The sequence below is a fragment of the Astatotilapia calliptera genome, chromosome 16, assembly GCF_900246225.1.
Source record: "Astatotilapia calliptera chromosome 16, fAstCal1.2, whole genome shotgun sequence".
In the NCBI taxonomy this organism is placed as follows: Eukaryota; Metazoa; Chordata; class Actinopteri; order Cichliformes; family Cichlidae; genus Astatotilapia; species Astatotilapia calliptera.
Window position 1 is genome coordinate 10,758,101 of NC_039317.1, and position 18,731 is coordinate 10,776,831.

The following is an 18,731-nucleotide window of genomic DNA, read 5'->3' on the forward strand; positions in this document are numbered from 1 at the left end:
ATACATGCACATCTGTACAGATGTGGGGACCTTCATGCTTCCAATGCTAGAGTGACTCAAACGTTGCCTTTATAATGAAAAGTTCTTCACTACACTAAAACAAACTGCTGTACAAATACAGGAAACCTATACAGTTATTTCCTGCCTTTTATGAATACATGTGACTGCTTCAAATTCTCATGATTAATGTAAATATTACCAGGAAGCTACTGTGTAATTTTACAGTATCATACAGTAGTTTCTCTTCAGCAAAAAAAACAAACCCTTTGACTTTAAATCCTTAACTTAGTCGTGCTGGTATAGTTAGTAAAATAGTTATCTCTAGTTCTGCAGCTGATTGTGGGCTGCAGTGTTTCAGTGTATGTTAGACTGAGTGTTAACGTTTAGCTAAAGCAGCATTCATCGTCGGGCTGCTTATTATCATTGAATACAGCACCGTTCCAGTAACTTAAGTTGTCTAATGACTAAATGAAGACGGTGAATTTAGGCTACATGCATGCTGTTGTGTCTTACAGCAATAAATTGTTTGTGGCAATTGCAGTAAGAATACTAAAAAAAACTGTACTAAACAATCAAAAATGCTATGAAAAAAAACTGTTTAATGTTAGTAAATCAGTCTGGTGGTATTTCACTGTAATTTAACAGAGTGCAACTTTTTACGGGACTCCAAGAAGTCCTGTGTGTCAGCACCTATAAAAGGTGAACTTTTGGCGGTTTGCCGGTTTGAAGCATTCAGGTGTGTGTTAACATAATCTTCCTAGAAGTGGACATCGCACCAAATTCACTTCTCTGTGTACCAAAGTATTGTAGATCAAATCTGAGGCCAACTTTCCTCAAATTGGGTCATACAACAAGACAGTGATCCCAAGTACAGCAGCACATCTACAATAAGGTGGCTGAAAAAGAAAAGAAGCTGTTGAACCCGACTTAAATGCTATGCTGGGACCTTAAGAGAGCTTTCATAAATGAATGTCTGCAAATCTCAACTGAAGCAACGCTGTAAAGAAAATTCCTCCACAGCGATAAAGTCATTCAGAAAAGAACTGCAGTTATTATTCCTGAAGGTGCTTCTACAACATTTCGAGTCACGGGTGCATTTTTAAAACTTTCTTTTTCACATGGCTGTATTATCCTAACCTGTCCAGGGTGTGCCCCACCTCCCACTCCAAGCTGGTTTGGATAGGCAGAAGAGAATTGATGGATGTATTATCCTACTGCAGTATGAATCTTCCTAATCAGATGAAAACCAATCTAAAAAAAGAATTTAGTGTTTGATCAGGGTTTAGTCCATTTGTCCAAAGTAGCGACTAACCAACCCGCCAGTTTCCTCATCGAGGAACCGTCTGCCACAGCAGACTTCCAGTGCATGCATAGTTTTATGCTGAGAAAACTACTTTTTGAATACGATAAATACTTCAGAATAGTAGATGAAAAACGATGCTGTATTTGTCACCATCACAGTGGAACTTGACAGCAATGTCCTGTTAAAAACTTGAACCACAGCCTTATAACAAGTGAACAGGTTGATTTATGTGTCTATTAGACACAGGTCTTTTTTATGAAGGTGTTAACATTATTACTTTCGTTTGACTCTAGACTTTAAAATCTCATTATCAATTCTACATATCAAGACTTGTATTTTAACATGTTTTATTATCAATTGTGATTTCCCAAATTTATGCGATTATCTCACCAAGATCTCAGAATTACGACCACAATACAAACGGATTATTTTTACAAACCCATTGCCCTGTAATGCAACTTACCCCCATATGTAAATTCATGTCAGCACCAAATTCTCCCAAAGCACCCAAAGATGCAACCATTTCTACACATCAGTACATCCAATTCTTGTGTGTGGAAAAAAAACAAAAACCTTTTAGTTTTTCCTCCTTCCTTGTAACTTTAGAGCTTTAACTTTTAGGCTTTCTAAGCTTGTTATTTACTTGACTCTGACATCATCTACTGGTGAATCTGGGGTACAACATGCCAACAGAATTTGTAGAAATCTTTATTTATATTGTCAATCAAAAGTACAATATCCCCTAGGAAATGTAAAAACTGCCAAATAATTTACATTTAAGGCCACGACACTCAGAAGTGGGAGGCAGCATCAGGCTTAAGAGTCAAGGTAAATCAGAAAAGCCCATTATAGTCAACAGGGACGCTGTTACTTCATAGAGTGAAGTCCCTTTGAGCTATAGAGTGTCAGAGGTGTGGAAAACACACGCTGGAGCAAACTGCCTTCACTGTTTAACTTAAGAGGTCAACTCCTGTCACAGTGAACGTGGGGCTGTGCAATGCTGACAGTTCTTCAGTCACATCATGTCAAACAGAAACGCGCCAACATAAGTTAGGAAAACTCAAACACAACAAACAGGTTTGGATTTGTTCTTTCCTATTGACAGAGTATTATTGAACAGGAGTCAGGCCAGAGCAACAACAGTTCCATCACTCAACAAGTGATGCTGTTACATTCATAAAACTCATCTAAAACAAAAAGACCAGAAATGGAGAAACTTCTGCTCTTGCACAGGTTGAACATTCTTCAGATATCCAGTTTGTCAGTAGCTCATCCTTCAGCAGACGCAGAGGGCTGTAACGGTGTCCTGTCCACAAAGGAGCAGCGGTTGACACATGTGTAGGTGCTTTCAGATACAAAGAAGTAAACTTGACATACAAATATGGACAAAAAGACCTACTGTTACAGGGTAATGCAGGGAATGAAAAGGTTCAGAGTGTCCATTTTTACACCTCACATAAAACATCTGCTGTTGTGCTACTGCTGAGAAGATGTAGAACATTTAAAAAGTAAAAACAAATTGGATTCAAGCCATCCTGAGACAAATCTGAAAAATAATAAATACACCCTGGCTAGGATTACAGATCACGCTCCTGCTGACTGAACAAGTGTGTCTGTGTGTGTGTGTTTGGGTGGTATGTGAATCAGTTCAGGCGCTGTTGCTCGGTGCGTTAGTATCCTTGTAGTCCGTTGTAAACCTTCTGTACAGATCCCTGTTTCAGAAGATTCCGAATACCTGCAACGACACGGTGACAGCTGCTGTTAAAAACCTTTCCCCGCGAGCAGATCGAACTACAACATCATTGATCCTGTTCAGAAATGAGAACATGTAACAAAGACTGTTCTTCTGTCCCATTCAATTAAATTAAAATGCATATAGAATAACTACTTGGCATATAAACCTTTTCTGAAGACAAACTTTAAAAAATAAAAAAAAGGTATAACTTTAATTTATAAACTCTAAATTCAACTATTTGTTTTTGGCATCTCTCTTTGTAAATTTGAATCACTGACAGGGGACCAATCCTTATTTTCTGTTATGTACGTAGTGTTCTTATGGTTGACACGGCCCAAGTTTGGTCAACTCAGACATTCAGTCACCTGCTCTTCAAATCTTTTGCTTAGGAGGGGCAGCCAATCAGAAGAACTTGAAAGAGCTAACATGCCTCGTTTAAAAGAGAAGCAGGAAAGCCTTGTAAGATAAATAAGGACTAAATGAGCAGAATACAGTAGGTCCCCTTAAGATATGATGTGTCCTTAACTTCTCCCAGACCACCCTTTAACACTGCCACACTCTGACCTTCTCTCTGCTGGTCGTCGAGCTGTGTCTGAGGAAAGTCTACATCGAAGGTGATGATGAGGGAACCTCGAATGTTGACGTTGTCAAAGTTGGGCAGTCCCTCTCCTTTCTTCCACATTCGAGCACTGGGCTTTGTGATCTTATCCCTCACTATGTGGACCTGCCAGGCAAAGACAGACAAACATTTACTATCAATCTTATACATGTTTTTATTTTTCCCCAAATAATCTAATCTTTCAAAACAAGAAGCATATACAGAACCTTGTGTCCATCCAAATGTACTATATCCATCTCAAAGCCAACCAGTGCCTCCACCAGAGAGATGGTGACATTAGTGTAGAGATCATCTCCTCTGCGCTCAAACACAGGATGTCTATAAAGTAGAAACATCCCCACATCACTTGTCTGTCACTATACTTATATTCTAATTGGTGCACGCCTCTCTCTCTCTCTCACACACAGAAATCTGTTCATACTTCAACACTTTGATGCGAAATCGAAGGTCTCCAGGCTCTCCATCGATGTGAGGTTCCCCTGTGGTCAGAGTAAAATGTTAGAAACAGGGAGTGACAAAAAGCTAACAAATTAAGATTTACAAAGCAGTTACCTTCTCCAATAAAAGGGTACTCCATCTCATCTCTCACTCCTTGCTCGATCTCTACCTCTAAGGTCCTCTCTTCATTCACCAGCCTGAAGATAAGATAACATCAGAGGATGTATTTGTTAATACAATTTATTGGTCAATTTATTAAGTACGTTAAGCTGAAATCTAGGATTCCTGATGTGTTTTTCAAAATATCCCATAAGCATCCCCCCCCCATTTCTTTCAGTCTGCTGTTGAACTTTGTGACTCAGAACTTGTTCTAGTGGAATGCAGTCATGTGGACGCTGTACCAGTCCATCATGGTGAAGGGAGAGCCGAGTGTAAAAGCAAAGATCTCAGTTTACTAGTTGATCTACGTGCCTACCCTCGCCTATGGTCATAAACTTAGCAGTGATTGAAAGAACAAGACACAAGTGGCAGAAATGAGCTTTCCAAAGATCATCTGGCCTGTCCCTTAGAGCAGCGGTCCCCAACCGCTGGAAACCGCTGTGAGTCGTTTGGTACTAGACCGCGAGAGTAGAGGCTCGGGTGTGAAATTCACAGTTTTTAGCATTATTTTTTTTATCATTTTTTATCGTTAATTCGGTGTCCCTGGGTCTCTTCCCGTGTGTTATGAATAAATCTTTTTTTTTGGTACTGGTTTTATTTTGTTGTATTTATCCGCGACACCTTAAAGGCCAGTCCGTGGCGCAAAAAAGGTTGGGAACCGCTGCCTTAGAGTGTGAGAAAGCCAATAATTGAAGAGGGGCTAAGAGCAGAGCTGCTACACCTCCACATCAAAAGGTGCAAGTTGAGGTGGTTTGGGCATGCCCATGGGGAGGAGGACATGCTGAAGCTCCCCTGGATAAGCAGGAGCAGTTGGCTAGGGAGAGGAAGGTCCAGGGTTCTCTGCCTAGACTCCTGCCCCCACAACCCAGTCACGGATACATGGAAGAAAATGGATGGGTGGGTGGCATATTTGTTTACATCACATTAACAGGTTTTGTTGGTAACAGTGTAATAATGTAGCTTGATCGTCTATCTTGAGATCTGGATCTGTATTCTCGGGTTCATTTCAAATCCAATCATAAGGTCTTGGCAACTAAAACACACCCTGATGGAGAAAGAAGATCAACTCTGCCAGAAACTTCGCACATCAGGAAATAAGAACCAGAAGTGCTTGAAACGAGAAGCAATACATGATCTAAAAATCAGTACTGACTTTGATACATGTAATAAACACACCTGACATCTGCAGCAACAGATCAATGTCATTCTGAGAGAGCTAGACCAACATACAACCTGAAGCAGTTATCAAAAATTAAAATGGAAGCATCGCAGATTCAAACCCTGTAGCTGTACAATCGGTGGCCAAGTCCAAACTTTTTCATTGGTGTCCAAAATGGGGTTATCATTTATAAAATTGAGTAGTAACATCTGTACTGTGGACTTGTGTTGCTCAATATCAGTCCATTTGTTTTACTGGTGCAGCAGAGTTGCTTTGTTTGATTGAGAGTTCAACATATTCCTCATAATGCCTCACAAACAGCAGGTGGGTGGGGCTTCTGCACCAGAGCTGTGTGCCTGAGATGACCACATTAGGGACATTTTCTATGATGTCACAGCCATGTAGCATAGAAAATAAGGAAAAGCATAATAGGCCCCATTTAATGATGACAACAGGAGCTGACTTACTTCACATTGGGACACTCATCGCACACCATTTCCTGAGTCATCTGGAAACGTCCAGGTCCAAGCTGGGTCGTCCTCATTTCCTGTCTGCAATTACACTTCCTTTTACCAGGAGCTTCTTTAGCTACAGGCTTGTTACGTACAACCTGTATACAGCGGGAAAAATAAGTGTTGATAACATGAAAATCTACAGGTAGTAAATTAGACGATTCATCGGTAAGCCTTGCAGTTTGATGACTGAATGAAGTGACACTATAGCTAGCTCCTATTTGTGGAACAAACTTGAAATGTGAATAAAGGACGGTAAAGACTGTTCGTTTGGAAACCAGGAGTTTCTCCACACCTCCACAAAGTTCCCAGAGTAAACTTCTTCCAGTGTAACCTCCAGGTCCAGTACTATGTCATTTCCTCTGGGAATATTCCTGTCCTGCTGCTGTCGGTTGCCACCAAACATGAACCCAAAGTCACCAAAGAAGCTACAGAGGGAGGAACAGTAGCATGAGTGGACATTATACATGCATTTAGCTGAACCTGGCATAAAATCCAGCTGACCTCATGAAACCAACCTGGAGAAGATATCGTTGTGAGAGCTGTGGTGACCCTCTTTGAGCCCGTCCTCTCCATACATGTCATATTGTTTCCTTTTCTCCTCATCTGAGAGGACCTACAAACAGACAACCTGTCAATCACACAATGGCCACATGCCGCAGTCTTTGTTCTCTCCGCTGATACAACGTGTGAGTGTCATAATTCAATGTAAAAAAAACACAAGAAAAAAAAAAAAAAAAATGTCGATGGGCTCTTGAAAGCTGTGTTAGTTTTTGAAATTGACTGATTCATTAAAGAATGAAATGAAAAGTCAGTGAACTGTTACTACTGAAACTATCTTAAAGCTTACGTATAAAATATATACTTTTTCAAATATGAGAATACAAACAGTTGACCCATTAGAAGGAACAGCCAGCAATTACATTGTGGCTCTAGAAGTGCCTTCACCTGAGAAAAGCAGCAATGGCTCCATTCTTAGAAGATGAGATTTTGGAAATTCATTGAAAACTTTTACGGCTGTTACTACTGCTAATCAGTTTGTCATTATCTCCCGTTGTTTCAACCACAGACTATAGATAAAAGATTATCTCGCATCATTAAGCATCAAGCTGAACCTCATTTCTTTTTGTCACCCTTTTTGAAACTAGATATAAGTGAGAGGCAGATCAGACTGTACTGGGAAATAATCTTCTTGACTAACAGTGAGCATAATTTACAACATGAAGATTATGTTGTAACAGGACTTGAAACTAGTAAGTGAGCTCCTCAACCAACGAAGGTGTTTACTGAGGTGACAGAGAGCTCTCTTCCCTCATTCAGCAACAACAGGCAAAAAATCCAAGTGGGGAGGTCCCAAGTTAAACTTTTCTCAACTTCAAGGTGAGCACCTGAAGAGACTACCAAAGAATGTTGGATATGTTGCTGTTCCTACATTTAGTAAGCCATTTCAAACTCTGGTTTTGAAATATTTTTATTTGTTATATATTGTACCACCACTTTAGATTTCTTTAAACAAATACCTACTGAACTTTATGGTTGAGATTGTTATCGTTTTGGTGCCTGAGGTACCTCAATAGCAACAATAACAATAAAAAAAAAAACTAAAAAAACTAAAAAATAAAAAATAAAAACTCAAAAGAATTTGTAGATCTTGTCAATTATTTTCTATTATTTTTATTATATTGTCATTCATTTAGAGATACATTTATAGACCCACCTCGACTAATGAAACTCGATTAATAACCAATTTCAGTTTTGTGTTACAAATCAGTGAACTCGCTGCGGCATCCTTCCGTTTTTAAAAGAAACGTGAACGTTTGACACGGAAACACCTGCAGCGCTTATCCGAATCCACTCCCACTCATCCACGTCTGAATTTTCAATACACCAGCTGTGCTGCCTGACAGCCAATCAGATTCAGCCACACGGTCTAATCGTCCAATCGCAGAGATCTTACCAACAACAACCAAATTTCAGGCTTATAAAACAGTTGTATCGGCGTCTTGGGCGCTTTTATACTCACATAGGATTAAATCTGCGCTACTGTCCCCGAACACAGCTGATACTATGAAAATATAACAGTCTTTTAACTCAAAAACAATTTCATTGTTGCTCATCTCGGATATCACTAGCATCAAGAACACAACAATGGCTACACATCTACCTCATAGGCTGCCCCCAAGTCTGCGAACTTGTCCTGGGCTTGCGGGTCGTCTTGGTTTCTGTCGGGGTGTAACTGCAAAGCCAGCTTTCTGTAGGCCTTCTTGATGTCCCTGATTGATGCACTCTTGCTCACCCCCAAGATTTTATAGAAATCTCGCCTACAGGAGAGAGGAAGATGGCACAAATGAGGCAGACACAGGAGGCACAGAGGTAGAAGAAAAACGGGAAACCGTTATCAAATGGCAATGATGCTACTTTTAGATTGTAGCTAACTCGGTGTTTTACAATCTCCGGGGGGGTAAGCCAGTGTGGCTTCCATAGACAGTATGCAGCAGCTTCATCTGTCGTAATGGCTAGCTCCAAGCTAACTAAGCTAGGTAGTCACTTAAAACACGGCCCTTACAAGTGGTGGATACACTTTTTACTGAGTGGGGAAAAGACAACGAAAGCACTTATTAGCAAGTTAGCTCTGTGTGTCAGACTGTTCCACGCATGGAGAGCACGTCTAGACCAATCACAGTGAAACATGTGTACCAGCTGGCGATGCTGTTTCGCCGCTGTCCGAGCGAACACCACTTACCCGGCAAGCACCGCCGTAGTAGCATAAAGAAGCAGGCAGCACACGTTACACAGATTCATCCCTTTAGCAGCCATAGATGTCAGGATTTCTCAAGGAGGTAGCAAAGAACAACCGGCTTTTTAAAGCTCGGATCCCAGCTGCCAGTCAGTCAGCCACAAGCCTTCTTCCTCCTGTCAGAGAAAGCCCGCCCACTGGATGTCGGCAAATCATCCTCTCCCGAAAAACTCTGCCCAGCGTTAAAGAGACAGCTCACACCTTTCTCAGCAGCCCTTTTTTGTCATATATAACTGTTTGCGCCGATGTTTTTTGGGTTTGTTTGGGGTTTTTTGTTTTTTGCTTTTGTTTTTGTTTTTTGTTACATGTATAAGTACAACTAATAAAAAAACTGAACATTTCGGTGAATAAAAAAACCCGGGCACCATGCATGCTCATAGTGCAGGCTGAAGCGCGCCCCCGGGAGCTGCGCGCAACAGATGTCTGCTGAGATCTGAGTGGAGAGGAGGGCGCCAAATAGGAAGGACGGCAGATGTGCGTCTGACAACAAACCAGGAACCACTGCACTCGTCCTCCTCTGTATACCCACCTATGAGTCCTTGACCTGTCGGCCCTTTTCTCATTCAGGCCGAAGATCCCAGTAACAGGACGAGGACACAAAGTCTGACAGTAAGATCCAGAGCTGTCCTAGCTCAGCTAGCTAACTGGAGCTAAGCTAAGCTGGCCAGCCCTACTTTTTTATGTTAGAGTTAACTTTATGAGCAAATATCAGTGCGCCTGGTATTCGGCTTCATTTCTTGTTGTGCCACAGCAAAAACAAGTGAGTTTTGTGCATATATTTACTGTGTTACTGGATTGATGTTAGCTTAGTTTTGATTAGCTTGTCAAACTTGAAATTAGATGCCTAGTGTTGATGGCACGAGCAGCCTGGTTGCCAGGAAGATATTTTTCAACCTGTAATTAAACGGTCATTTTTGAAGATTAGGTCTGTTGTTGCTGTACTAAAAAAAAAAAACAACAAAGAGAAGGTTCATGAAATGCGATGAGTTTAAAAAAAATGAGTAAAAGCAGAACATCCTGCGCTGTATCTGAATTGATATACAGTTGTGTGTGTGCAGAGTTAAAGTGGCTGGAGTATGAGTGACATGGTGAACTAAACAGTGTGGACAGAGGTTGAGTCTGTGCGAAATAACAAAGCATTATGTTATTGTAACTGTCCAGTTTGACCAGTTTAACTGCTAGTGCTCCCCAGCTCCTTCCCTGGTTCGTGACTAATAATCATAATCCAGTAATGGCTCTGTCATTGTGATTTAAAAGTGCATTGTACTTATACGGTGTCAAATACTCAAGTAATTAATTATCGGTGTATGTCACATGGTTTTGTACTCTAACTCTTCAGACATGGAGGCAAACGGTGTGAGCATATGGCCACGCATGGAACCGTTCCTACTTGGTGCCCTACAGGTAAATATACTTCCACTATGATATCAGCCAATAGCTGTAAATCTTGTAAATAGCATGAATTACTATCGTTGTAGGTGGCACCGTCCTCCAAGCTAAACCTACACTATCTTCGAAAGATGGCTATCTATGTGCGAACAAGGAATGGCTGCTTCCCCATCCTGAGCTGGCCCATGTGGAGGCATATCGCCTGTGGAAAGTTGCAGCTTCCAGAAGACCTTGCGTGGCTCTACTTTGAGACCTATGACCTTCTGATAGGTCATACACCAGAGGAGAGGCTGGAGTGGGCTGAGTGTCTTTCCCAGTGTTCTACTAAAAGTGAGCTGGACCAGCAGAGGAACAAGGTTAAATAAAGTTTAAATATTTATTCCAAGGACTGATAGTATTGTAACCTTGCCGTCAGATTTGAAGGAAGAGCGGCTGCATATTGATAGGTAACCTGTGGTTTTTTTCCCTTTCCTTTGTGCACCAGTTGTCTGTGGACACTCTGCAGTTTCTCCTTTTCCTCTACATTCAGCAGCTGAACCGCGTGTCTCTGCGCACCTCTCTGATTGGGGAAGAGTGGCCCAGCCATCGCACTCGCTCCCCGTCTCCATCAGACAGAGAGTCCAAGACTAGCTATCAGAACAAGGTTCTCTTTGCCATGAAACATAAAACAGAATGACCAACAATGCAGCAGGATTTATAGTATTGTGTAGTTCTAATTAGATCTGGTGCAAATTATTGTATGGTGGTGTATATGAAGTTAACCACTTATAGTCCTGTTTTGTTCCTGTTTTGTTCCTGTTTTGTTCCTGTTTTGGTTCTGCAGAATTGGGATGATCAGGCTCACCTGTCCTTCGTGCAAAGCCATCTGGCAGAGATTTTGGAGCTGCTAGTGGAGCCTGGTCAACTGTCGCAATCTGGACAGGCCCTAAGAGACTGCCAGGTCTGGGAAGAGCAAGCACACATCCTGCGTTAGGTCACAGACACAATCTAGATATTTTTAACAATATTTGGTGCTAGCCAGAGTATTTAAGATACCAGTATATTTAATATATCTTCTTAAATATATTCTTATAGACATATATGTAGAAGCAATCCCTGTGAGCTAATCAGTCTATTTCAGGTAGTTGTTGCCTCTCTTGCATCTTTATCTTGTCTCTGAGAGTAATTATCTCTAATGTTGTATTCTGAAGCTTGATTTCTACCTCTGCACTGAATCTGTGCAGAGCCTACATGATAGTCAAATGTTGTTGCCAACATTTCTGCTTGTGCTGGTGTGCCCATGTTGCTCTGCATCTCTTTGCCGAAACACTAGTTAGCAATGGCGTTCTTCTTTGAGTTGATCTGTTCTTTTGCAGCCAATTTGAAAACTGGTATCAGAAGAGAAAGTAGCTGTAAATGTGTAAAAAGAAATGGCAGTGTCTAAAGCATCAGACATAGACATTGCTGGCTGCGTCAATGTGATGTGAACATGTCTGTGTAGTTTCACATCAGGTTACTGCATGCATTACAGCATAAGATTTCAGAACAGTTCAGTTAATGCAGAAGATAAAATTCTGCAACAGGCATACCACTCACTGTGAGCATCGAGCGCTACCCACCTTCTGCTCAAACCCACTGTGCATGAAGGGCAGCCAATTAGAAGAAAGTTGGCTGGAAGGGAGAAGACCTAAAATAGTTTGTTTCAGGTAGATGATAAACTGTGGAGCTGTACAACGTTGCTTCAGGTTATTGAGGTTTACATTAATTCACAAAAGTTCTCGTAAGGTCCTCCAATAGCATTTCAGTCAGGTTAAGGTCTGGATTTAAAAACCCCACTTTGATTCTTTTCCTTTTCAGCCATCCAGCTGTTTGCTGCCGTTTGACTCTAGAATACTTTGGTATACAGAGGAGCTGATGTTGACTCAGTGACTGTAAAGTGTTTTTTGCAGAGACGAGGCTTTTTCCTAACAGTCCTCCCATTCTTTTTCTAACTGTATTGTTACCAACTTTAACATTTAACATCTTTCTGCAGAATGATAATAAATAGCCTAACCCCCTTCCCGACTTCATAGACAGCAACAAGTGCTTCTCTAAGATCAGTGCTGGTGTTGTTCCTCCTTCACATTGTAATAACACACACCTGAATGCCCCAGAGCAGAAAACTGTCAGAACCTCTGCATTTACAGAGGTGGTCAGTCTGGCGTTTCTGACTTTCCATCTTAATTGATAGATGAGTTAGATTTATGGCTGTACATTTTTTCTTTCACTAGTGTAAATAAAACATTAACAGCAAATTGTAGCTGTTAAAGTAAACTCATTATGTTAAAATTTTTGATTAGAGAATTTCTCTTGTATTAATCTATACTATTTGAAATATAAAAACAAGTCCATACTGTAACTGATTTCTCAGTTATGTTCTATCAGGTATCCCTGGACGCTGTGCGGAGCTTGGGTCTGCTTCTGGAGGGCTCAGTTTGCCAAGGAAAAGCTGTTCAGCCCATTCACCGGCTGCTGACCAAAGGTCCACTCGAAACACAAGCTGGCTACTCCTCGCTCACCCGTTCCTTCCCTCTGCACAATCTCCTCTCCTGCCTCCAGCGCAGCCTCACTCTCAATCCCTTTGGAATAACTGCCTGTCTCCATTCGGGCAAGAAGCTCGCTTGGGCTCAGCAAGGTTTAGTAAAATCATCTGGCATTAGTCCTTCCTCACGGTCTTCACTTTGTGCCTTCTTTTGACCGCCCATGTGTGTTTGTGTGTTCTAGTGGAAGGGGCCATGAAGAGAGCCAAGATAGCCAGGAACACCCACATGGCACCACCTGGTAGTAAAATGGTGCTGATGTCCCAAGTCTTAAAACAGACCCTGGCTAAAACTTCAGACAAGCTGACTGGTGCCAACATTAAAATCCATAGATGTGCTGATGCCTTCATATACCTTCTCTCACCTCTCAGGTAAGGTTGCCTTCTAGTAATAGAAGTTGGGTTATCTTTAGCATACAGGCCAAGAGTGCAAGCACCATACGTGGAATTGATAGGCAGGCAGACTAATGATTAGAAGGAATTGCCCTACTGGGAACCGGTATTCTACAAGAACTGGTTCTCGATTCCCGTTCCTAGGCTGACTGTCAGTTGGCTGATCTCTGGCTGAAAGCGGCAGTTTTCAGTGGCTGTATCTGTACAGTTTATGTTCTTTCTGTTGTGGAATTTGTTCCTTTAGATCAGTCAGTGTGGACAAATGCCGTGACAGCACTGTGGTTCTGGGTCCCGTTGAGACCAGCGTCCACATCCACAGCTGCCAGAATGTGTGGGTGGTGTGCATGGCCGGCCGAATTGTTATTGGAACTTCCTCACGTTGCACCATCCATGCCCTTACGCCCACACGCCCGTTGCTACTGCCGGGAAACACGGACATTACTCTGGGTCCTTTCCACACTTTCTACCCTTCCTTGGAGGATCACATGGCCAGCGTAGGGCTGGCGGTTGTCCCTAATCTCTGGGATCAGCCCTTACTTCTGGTGACCGAGGGCCTTGCCAGCCACTCACTCAATACGTTGTCCAGCCCAGACCCCTCCTGCTACCGCTTGCTGCCACCATCAGAGTTCCACACACTGGTCGTGCCTTTTCAGATGGAGGGAGACACATGTGAGGTGCCCGGTGGTCTGCCTCCTTCATACCAGGCAGCTCTGGACGAAAAGAAGAGGAGAATACAGAACTGGCAGAAGACTGTGATAGAGGCCCGGCTGAGCAAGTGAGTGAGAAATTGACCCCCAAACCTTTATTAAGCAGTGGTTCAGCCACCTATACATGTGTTCAAGTAAGTTTTAGTGTTTCATTATGTAGCGTGCCTTTTAATCAGTGGAAAATTGTAACAGCAAAGGGATTCCAAAAACTCAATATGAATGTCAGTTAACTGCTATGTGTGAGAGATATGCAGTTCAGTGAGCACACTGATGTCAGACGGGTTGCACGAGGCAGTTCTCCACTGGCTCTTTACATTCATAAATAGATGTTCATCTTTTAAAGGAAATACACGTATTTAATGTTAAACTGGCAGGAACACGATTGTATATCTGCATACCAAAAGTTTTGGCAGTGGCACCACTCGATTGGTCAGTGATGTGATATCTAAATTGTCTGTCAGACAAGAGACAAGGCAAGAGTTTTGGACTTGTTTCAAAACATTCGATTTTATATAGTATCCATGTACTGGTCAGAGACCAATGGAGGAACGTTAGTTAAACAGTCGTTTCAAAGATAGTCTTATTGGAAAGTCTTCATTCTGCTTTGAATGTTGTGATTGGATACTATGACTCTAACTATGATGTACAACACTGAAGGTGCTGTGAGGTTCATGTGAGGATTCATGTTTGGAAGCATTAGATTGTGATCCACTCTTTCTGAACTGGGTTACAATTTGTGCTCACAAGAAAATCTGAAAAATCAGAAAGTTTTCAGCTTGAAAAACTGCTACAAATTTATATAGACAAACTAATGCCTCCTACAGAGGCTAGTCTTTGTTTTAACTCCAAAACAGGAATATGATATCCAATCATCTGGAGTGCTGAGCATGCAGGCAGGTAGAGGACTATGGAGGAGTGAAAATTAGAAGACCTTTATTAAAAAGAAGAAGAGCACAGATGGTGGCTATAGTGGACGCTTCATTGGTTTTAATGCTCAGTTTCACTTCAGCTCTTTGTATGTTAGAACTTCGCTCTTGTCTGCGGCTGGTTGGCAGGCCCACATGACCACAAGTAAGAGTGGCCCACAGACCCATTGATCACATACTCTGTACACTGTCTCCATTGACAACATTGACATTGCTACTACTATATACGAGCTATTAAAGTACCAGGTTAAGAAACAGAAAATTAAACACACGCATATTGTTGCTGGAGCATAAATGTAGGAAATAAGGTGAATGATGCTAAGAATTTTCTCTCCTTCATTTCAGAAAGACTTTTTTTGTTAAGCTCTGTTATTTTCAATATTACCGGTATGCCGTTTAAATGCAACTTTCTTTTACGTTCTCTGTCTTTCCAGGGAGCAGAAGCAACAGTTCCAGGAATTGGTGGAAATGAAGTTTCATGAGTGGCTTCTGGAAACGGGTCACAGGCAGGAACTGGACAGCCTAATCCCACCCACAATAGCCTCTGTAAAGGACTCTGATGGGGCAGCAGCAGACACCAACCAAGTGAATGATCCCAAACATATGAGGACTGGACAGGCAGTGGGGCAGTCATCCATGGCGTGTTGAATTTTACTGTTTGCTTTTTTTTGCCAGCAGAATAATTGCACCTGTAAATTAAGGCAGCATGGCCGTTTGCACATGCAGGTTACATATGGTCTTCTTCTCACACGGTGCTGCTGTGAGTTCTTGCTGCTGGTTAAGCTTTTCCAGCAGCTTACAGTTGTGTCCAAGTTCACAGTTCCTTCTTGAGAAAAGGCAGCTAAATGTTTGACATGTCTAAAGTGGGAGTGAATTGGCTTGTTATCAAACAACATCATGTGCCACACACACTCTGTAAAGATGAGGCATGTGTGAAGTCGCCACATGCTTTAAAGAGACATTTTCCTGCTTATTGTCTTCTTCAGAGTGAGGATGAGGAGGAACAAACTAGGCACAACGATTAACTGTGATTGACAGTCGAGTAAATAGACCCTGACACATTGTTTTCAAGCAGTCAGTCTGTTTTTCAAACATAATTTGGTACCAACTGTCCATCCAGTGTGTAGGTGAACTTTGTGTTGCAATAGAGAAACCAAAACCTGTTTGAATTAATTTGATAGACAGCTTTCAGGTGCTGAATTATGGGTAACTGTGGTTCAGTGTGGTCATGGACTATGAAGCAACATTAATAGGATAGCAGAAAGCTATGGTTTTTAAGCTAGCTAACTGAAACAGAGCCTTGATATGTTGAACTTGCTTCCTATCACAGCCCTCTGGAGACCCTGTCGTCTCTTCCATGCACCTACTGACGCCGAATCTTCTCAAACAGACCTCGTATACAAGTTTTCTGAGGGAACCTGCTGAGCATTTAAAGATGTAGATGGAGGATGGATGGATGTAGATGCTGAACATTTTAAGCACTTCGAATCTAAAGGGGCATGTTAGTACCTAGATCGTAATAGTATTATTTTTTAGAATATTAATAAAGCATTTTCGTGTGTGTGTGTGTGTGTATAACCCGTTACTCACATGCTGCTAATAGCTGTAGTGATGCTGTTTTGTGTGCTTGAGTTTGCTCTCACATGACAGTGCAGCTGCTGCAGAGTCGTGCTTGAATTTCTGCAGTACAACAGAACAAGCTAATCTGCTGTTCCAGCTGAGGCAGGATTTAATAAACTGGTGACCAGTTTTCCAAGAAAACTTAAATGTATATTTATTTTTGAATAAAGATGTCGATTTTTAGCACTGAATAATAATTATTTTTCATAAATCTACTTTACCTCTAGAATAACTGTTAGCAGTGAATACCTCCAAGTGTACTTCAGGCAGTTAGCTTCCTCTTTCCACATATACTTTACGGCACGCTGAATTTTGACTTCTATACAAAATATGATGTAAATTATACACAGAAGGCCTGCTTGAAATCATCAGGGCAGCACTGTATTGGAAATAGCAAATGAAGGGAATATGTGCTTAAAACAGTTTCAGGATGAACCGATTCATGCTGTAAATGCCTTAATGCTGTTGTTTACTAAAAAATGGTCCTGTTAATTTGATGCACAGCTCTGTGCAAGAGCACCAAGTCATTTTTAATTGTTAAAAACTGAAATAAAGGTTTTGACTACAACCGGGTCGCATCTTATGTGTTTCTTTGGATATTTACAATAATGTGCAAAAGTCTTCTAACCTTCATTTCTTTGTATTTTATTTCCAAGAAGCCAGACTTTTAGAGTGGTATATTATATATATGTTGGTGCCAATAGTTCTCCAGGCTTTCTGAGAGGCTTTCAAAGATTGTCTTTGGACATTGGCTGCTTTTTCATTCATTTTCAGTTCAGTCCTTGTACCTCACCATTATTTCTTGTTTGTTAAGCCACTTACCACTGAATTTTATTACACGACAGAACGCACAGTAAAATTTTAATTCCGTAAAAGTTGAAACTTTTGTGTAAAATGTAAATAAGAGCAGAATGCAAAGACTTGCAGATTTCATAAATCATTTTTTTATTCAACACAGAAGACAATTAAATGTAGCATTTTCAGGAAAAAAAAAGCTTATTTTGAATTTGATGGCAGCTGCATGTTCCAAGTTTACCACTGTGCTGCAGCGCCTCTTTTAGCATCAGTTGAAGAGAGCAGCTGCTGGAGTTTTGGGAGAGGAGTGTTGCCCTGTTCTTCTCTGATATAAGAGTCTAGTTGCTCCATAGTCCAGAGCCTTCTTTGTCTGATTGTTCATTCACGATGAGCCAAATGTTTTCATTTGAAAGGTCTGCACTGCAGGAAAGTCAATTCAGCACCTGGACTCGTCTACTATGAAGTCATGTTGTTTTGATAGATGCAGTATTCAGTTTAGCATGGTCTTGCTGAGATATTCTTTGTTTTTTGAAAAAGCTACAGGTTTTGTTGCTTTGTATTTCACCTTGATGTTGCCTTTCCAGATGTGCAAGCAGTCAGATCCATAGGCACCAATACCACATACCATCAGAGATTCAGTCTTTTGAACTGAGTGCTGATAACAAGCTGGGTGGTGCCTCTTATATTTTGCCCGGAGGACGTGACATCTGAGCTTTCCAAAAAGAATTTCAGATTTGGATTTCTCTGACCGCAGAACAGTTTGCACTTTGCCTCGGTCCGTTTGAAAGGAGCTTTGGCCCAGAGACGATGGTGTTGTTTCAGGATCATTTTTTCACGTATGGCTTCTTTGACCTGTATTTGGCGCAGTGAACTGTGTTCACAGACAGTGATTTCTGCAAGTGTTCCTGAGCTCATGCCAGTTTTTCCAAAGTCCTTACAATTTTAGACCGAGGAGCATGATTCTGAAATTGTTTGTGTTTACTTCAGAGAACCTCTGCTTCTCTAACATGCTCTTTTTATTTCTGTTGCCAATTAGCCAAATTAGCTGTAAATGTTTCTCCAGCTGTTTCCTTTTAGTAGTGCTTACTTTTAAAGCCTTTCATTGCCCTCATCTATCAAACTCCAAATGAGATCAGTTTAAACATTTGTTATGTTTTCTCTGTTCTATTATGAATAAAATATGGGTTCATATTTATGCGGCACCCCAACCTTTTAAAGTGTTTACAAATCCACTTTAGTCCAAATTATTGGATTGATTAAAAAATCCTGGAAAATAGGATGCATAAGAAACACAACACTGCAAAAGTAAATCACATATTATGAGTAATGTTAAAGAAAATAAGTAGCATCAAGAGCAAAAGTATATAATTGTAAACATTTCATTAAAAGTCACATGCATATTATAACCAGCGCTACAGTGTACATTAAGTACTTGTTTCATACTCACATCTACAACACCACTCACTTTTTCTCCTTATTTTTGTTATTTCAGCACTTTCAGACTGAAATTTTGAAGTGAGGTCACTCCATTTGTGTTTCCCATTTTTACTTATTAGATGTGAATACTTTCACCACTGCTTCATGTGGATCCATCCAAAAAAGCAATAAGTCATGAGTTGGCA

At 41.1% G+C, this 18,731-nt stretch overlaps 2 protein-coding genes across 2 annotated transcripts; one reads left to right on the forward strand and one right to left on the reverse strand.

Annotated features, from left to right (window-relative positions):
- Window positions 1-1,995: 1,995 nt before the first annotated feature.
- dnajb11 (DnaJ heat shock protein family (Hsp40) member B11) lies at window positions 1,996-8,892 on the reverse strand. The gene is made up of 10 exons (XM_026144657.1): window positions 8,669-8,892; window positions 8,090-8,246; window positions 6,444-6,541; window positions 6,221-6,353; window positions 5,881-6,023; window positions 4,210-4,292; window positions 4,079-4,136; window positions 3,864-3,975; window positions 3,603-3,762; window positions 1,996-3,038 (listed from the first exon to the last, which is right to left on the reverse strand). Exons 1-10 carry the CDS (start codon window positions 8,740-8,742, stop codon window positions 2,974-2,976), a joined length of 1,083 nt encoding a protein of 360 aa, XP_026000442.1. The 5' UTR covers window positions 8,743-8,892; the 3' UTR covers window positions 1,996-2,973.
- A 149-nt stretch (window positions 8,893-9,041) lies between these two features.
- Window positions 9,042-16,882, forward strand: tbccd1 (TBCC domain containing 1). Its single transcript, XM_026144656.1, has 9 exons — window positions 9,042-9,331; window positions 10,062-10,126; window positions 10,201-10,467; window positions 10,596-10,754; window positions 10,935-11,051; window positions 12,515-12,764; window positions 12,854-13,040; window positions 13,306-13,836; window positions 15,129-16,882. Exons 2-9 carry the CDS (start codon window positions 10,064-10,066, stop codon window positions 15,340-15,342), a joined length of 1,788 nt encoding a protein of 595 aa, XP_026000441.1. The 5' UTR covers window positions 9,042-9,331; window positions 10,062-10,063; the 3' UTR covers window positions 15,343-16,882.
- The last annotated feature ends 1,849 nt before the right edge of the window (window positions 16,883-18,731 follow it).

Bases quoted from the DNA above. Each gene is read 5' to 3' on its own strand.
- dnajb11 (XM_026144657.1), bottom strand. From the start codon at position 8,742: ATGGCTGCTAAAGGGATGAATCTGTGTAACGTGTGCTGCCTGCTTCTT. The intron at 6,542-8,089 runs GTAGATGTGTAG...GTCTGTTTGTAG, and splicing joins ACTTGGGGGCAGCCTATGAG to GTCCTCTCAGATGAGGAGAA. The intron at 6,024-6,220 runs GTGTGGAGAAAC...CGCTGTATACAG, and splicing joins ACTCTGGGAACTTTGTGGAG to GTTGTACGTAACAAGCCTGT.
- tbccd1 (XM_026144656.1), top strand. From the start codon at position 10,064: ATGGAGGCAAACGGTGTGAGCATATGGCCACGCATGGAACCGTTCCTA. The intron at 11,052-12,514 runs GTCTGGGAAGAG...ATGTTCTATCAG, and splicing joins AGGCCCTAAGAGACTGCCAG to GTATCCCTGGACGCTGTGCG. The intron at 12,765-12,853 runs GTTTAGTAAAAT...TGTGTGTTCTAG, and splicing joins GCTCGCTTGGGCTCAGCAAG to TGGAAGGGGCCATGAAGAGA.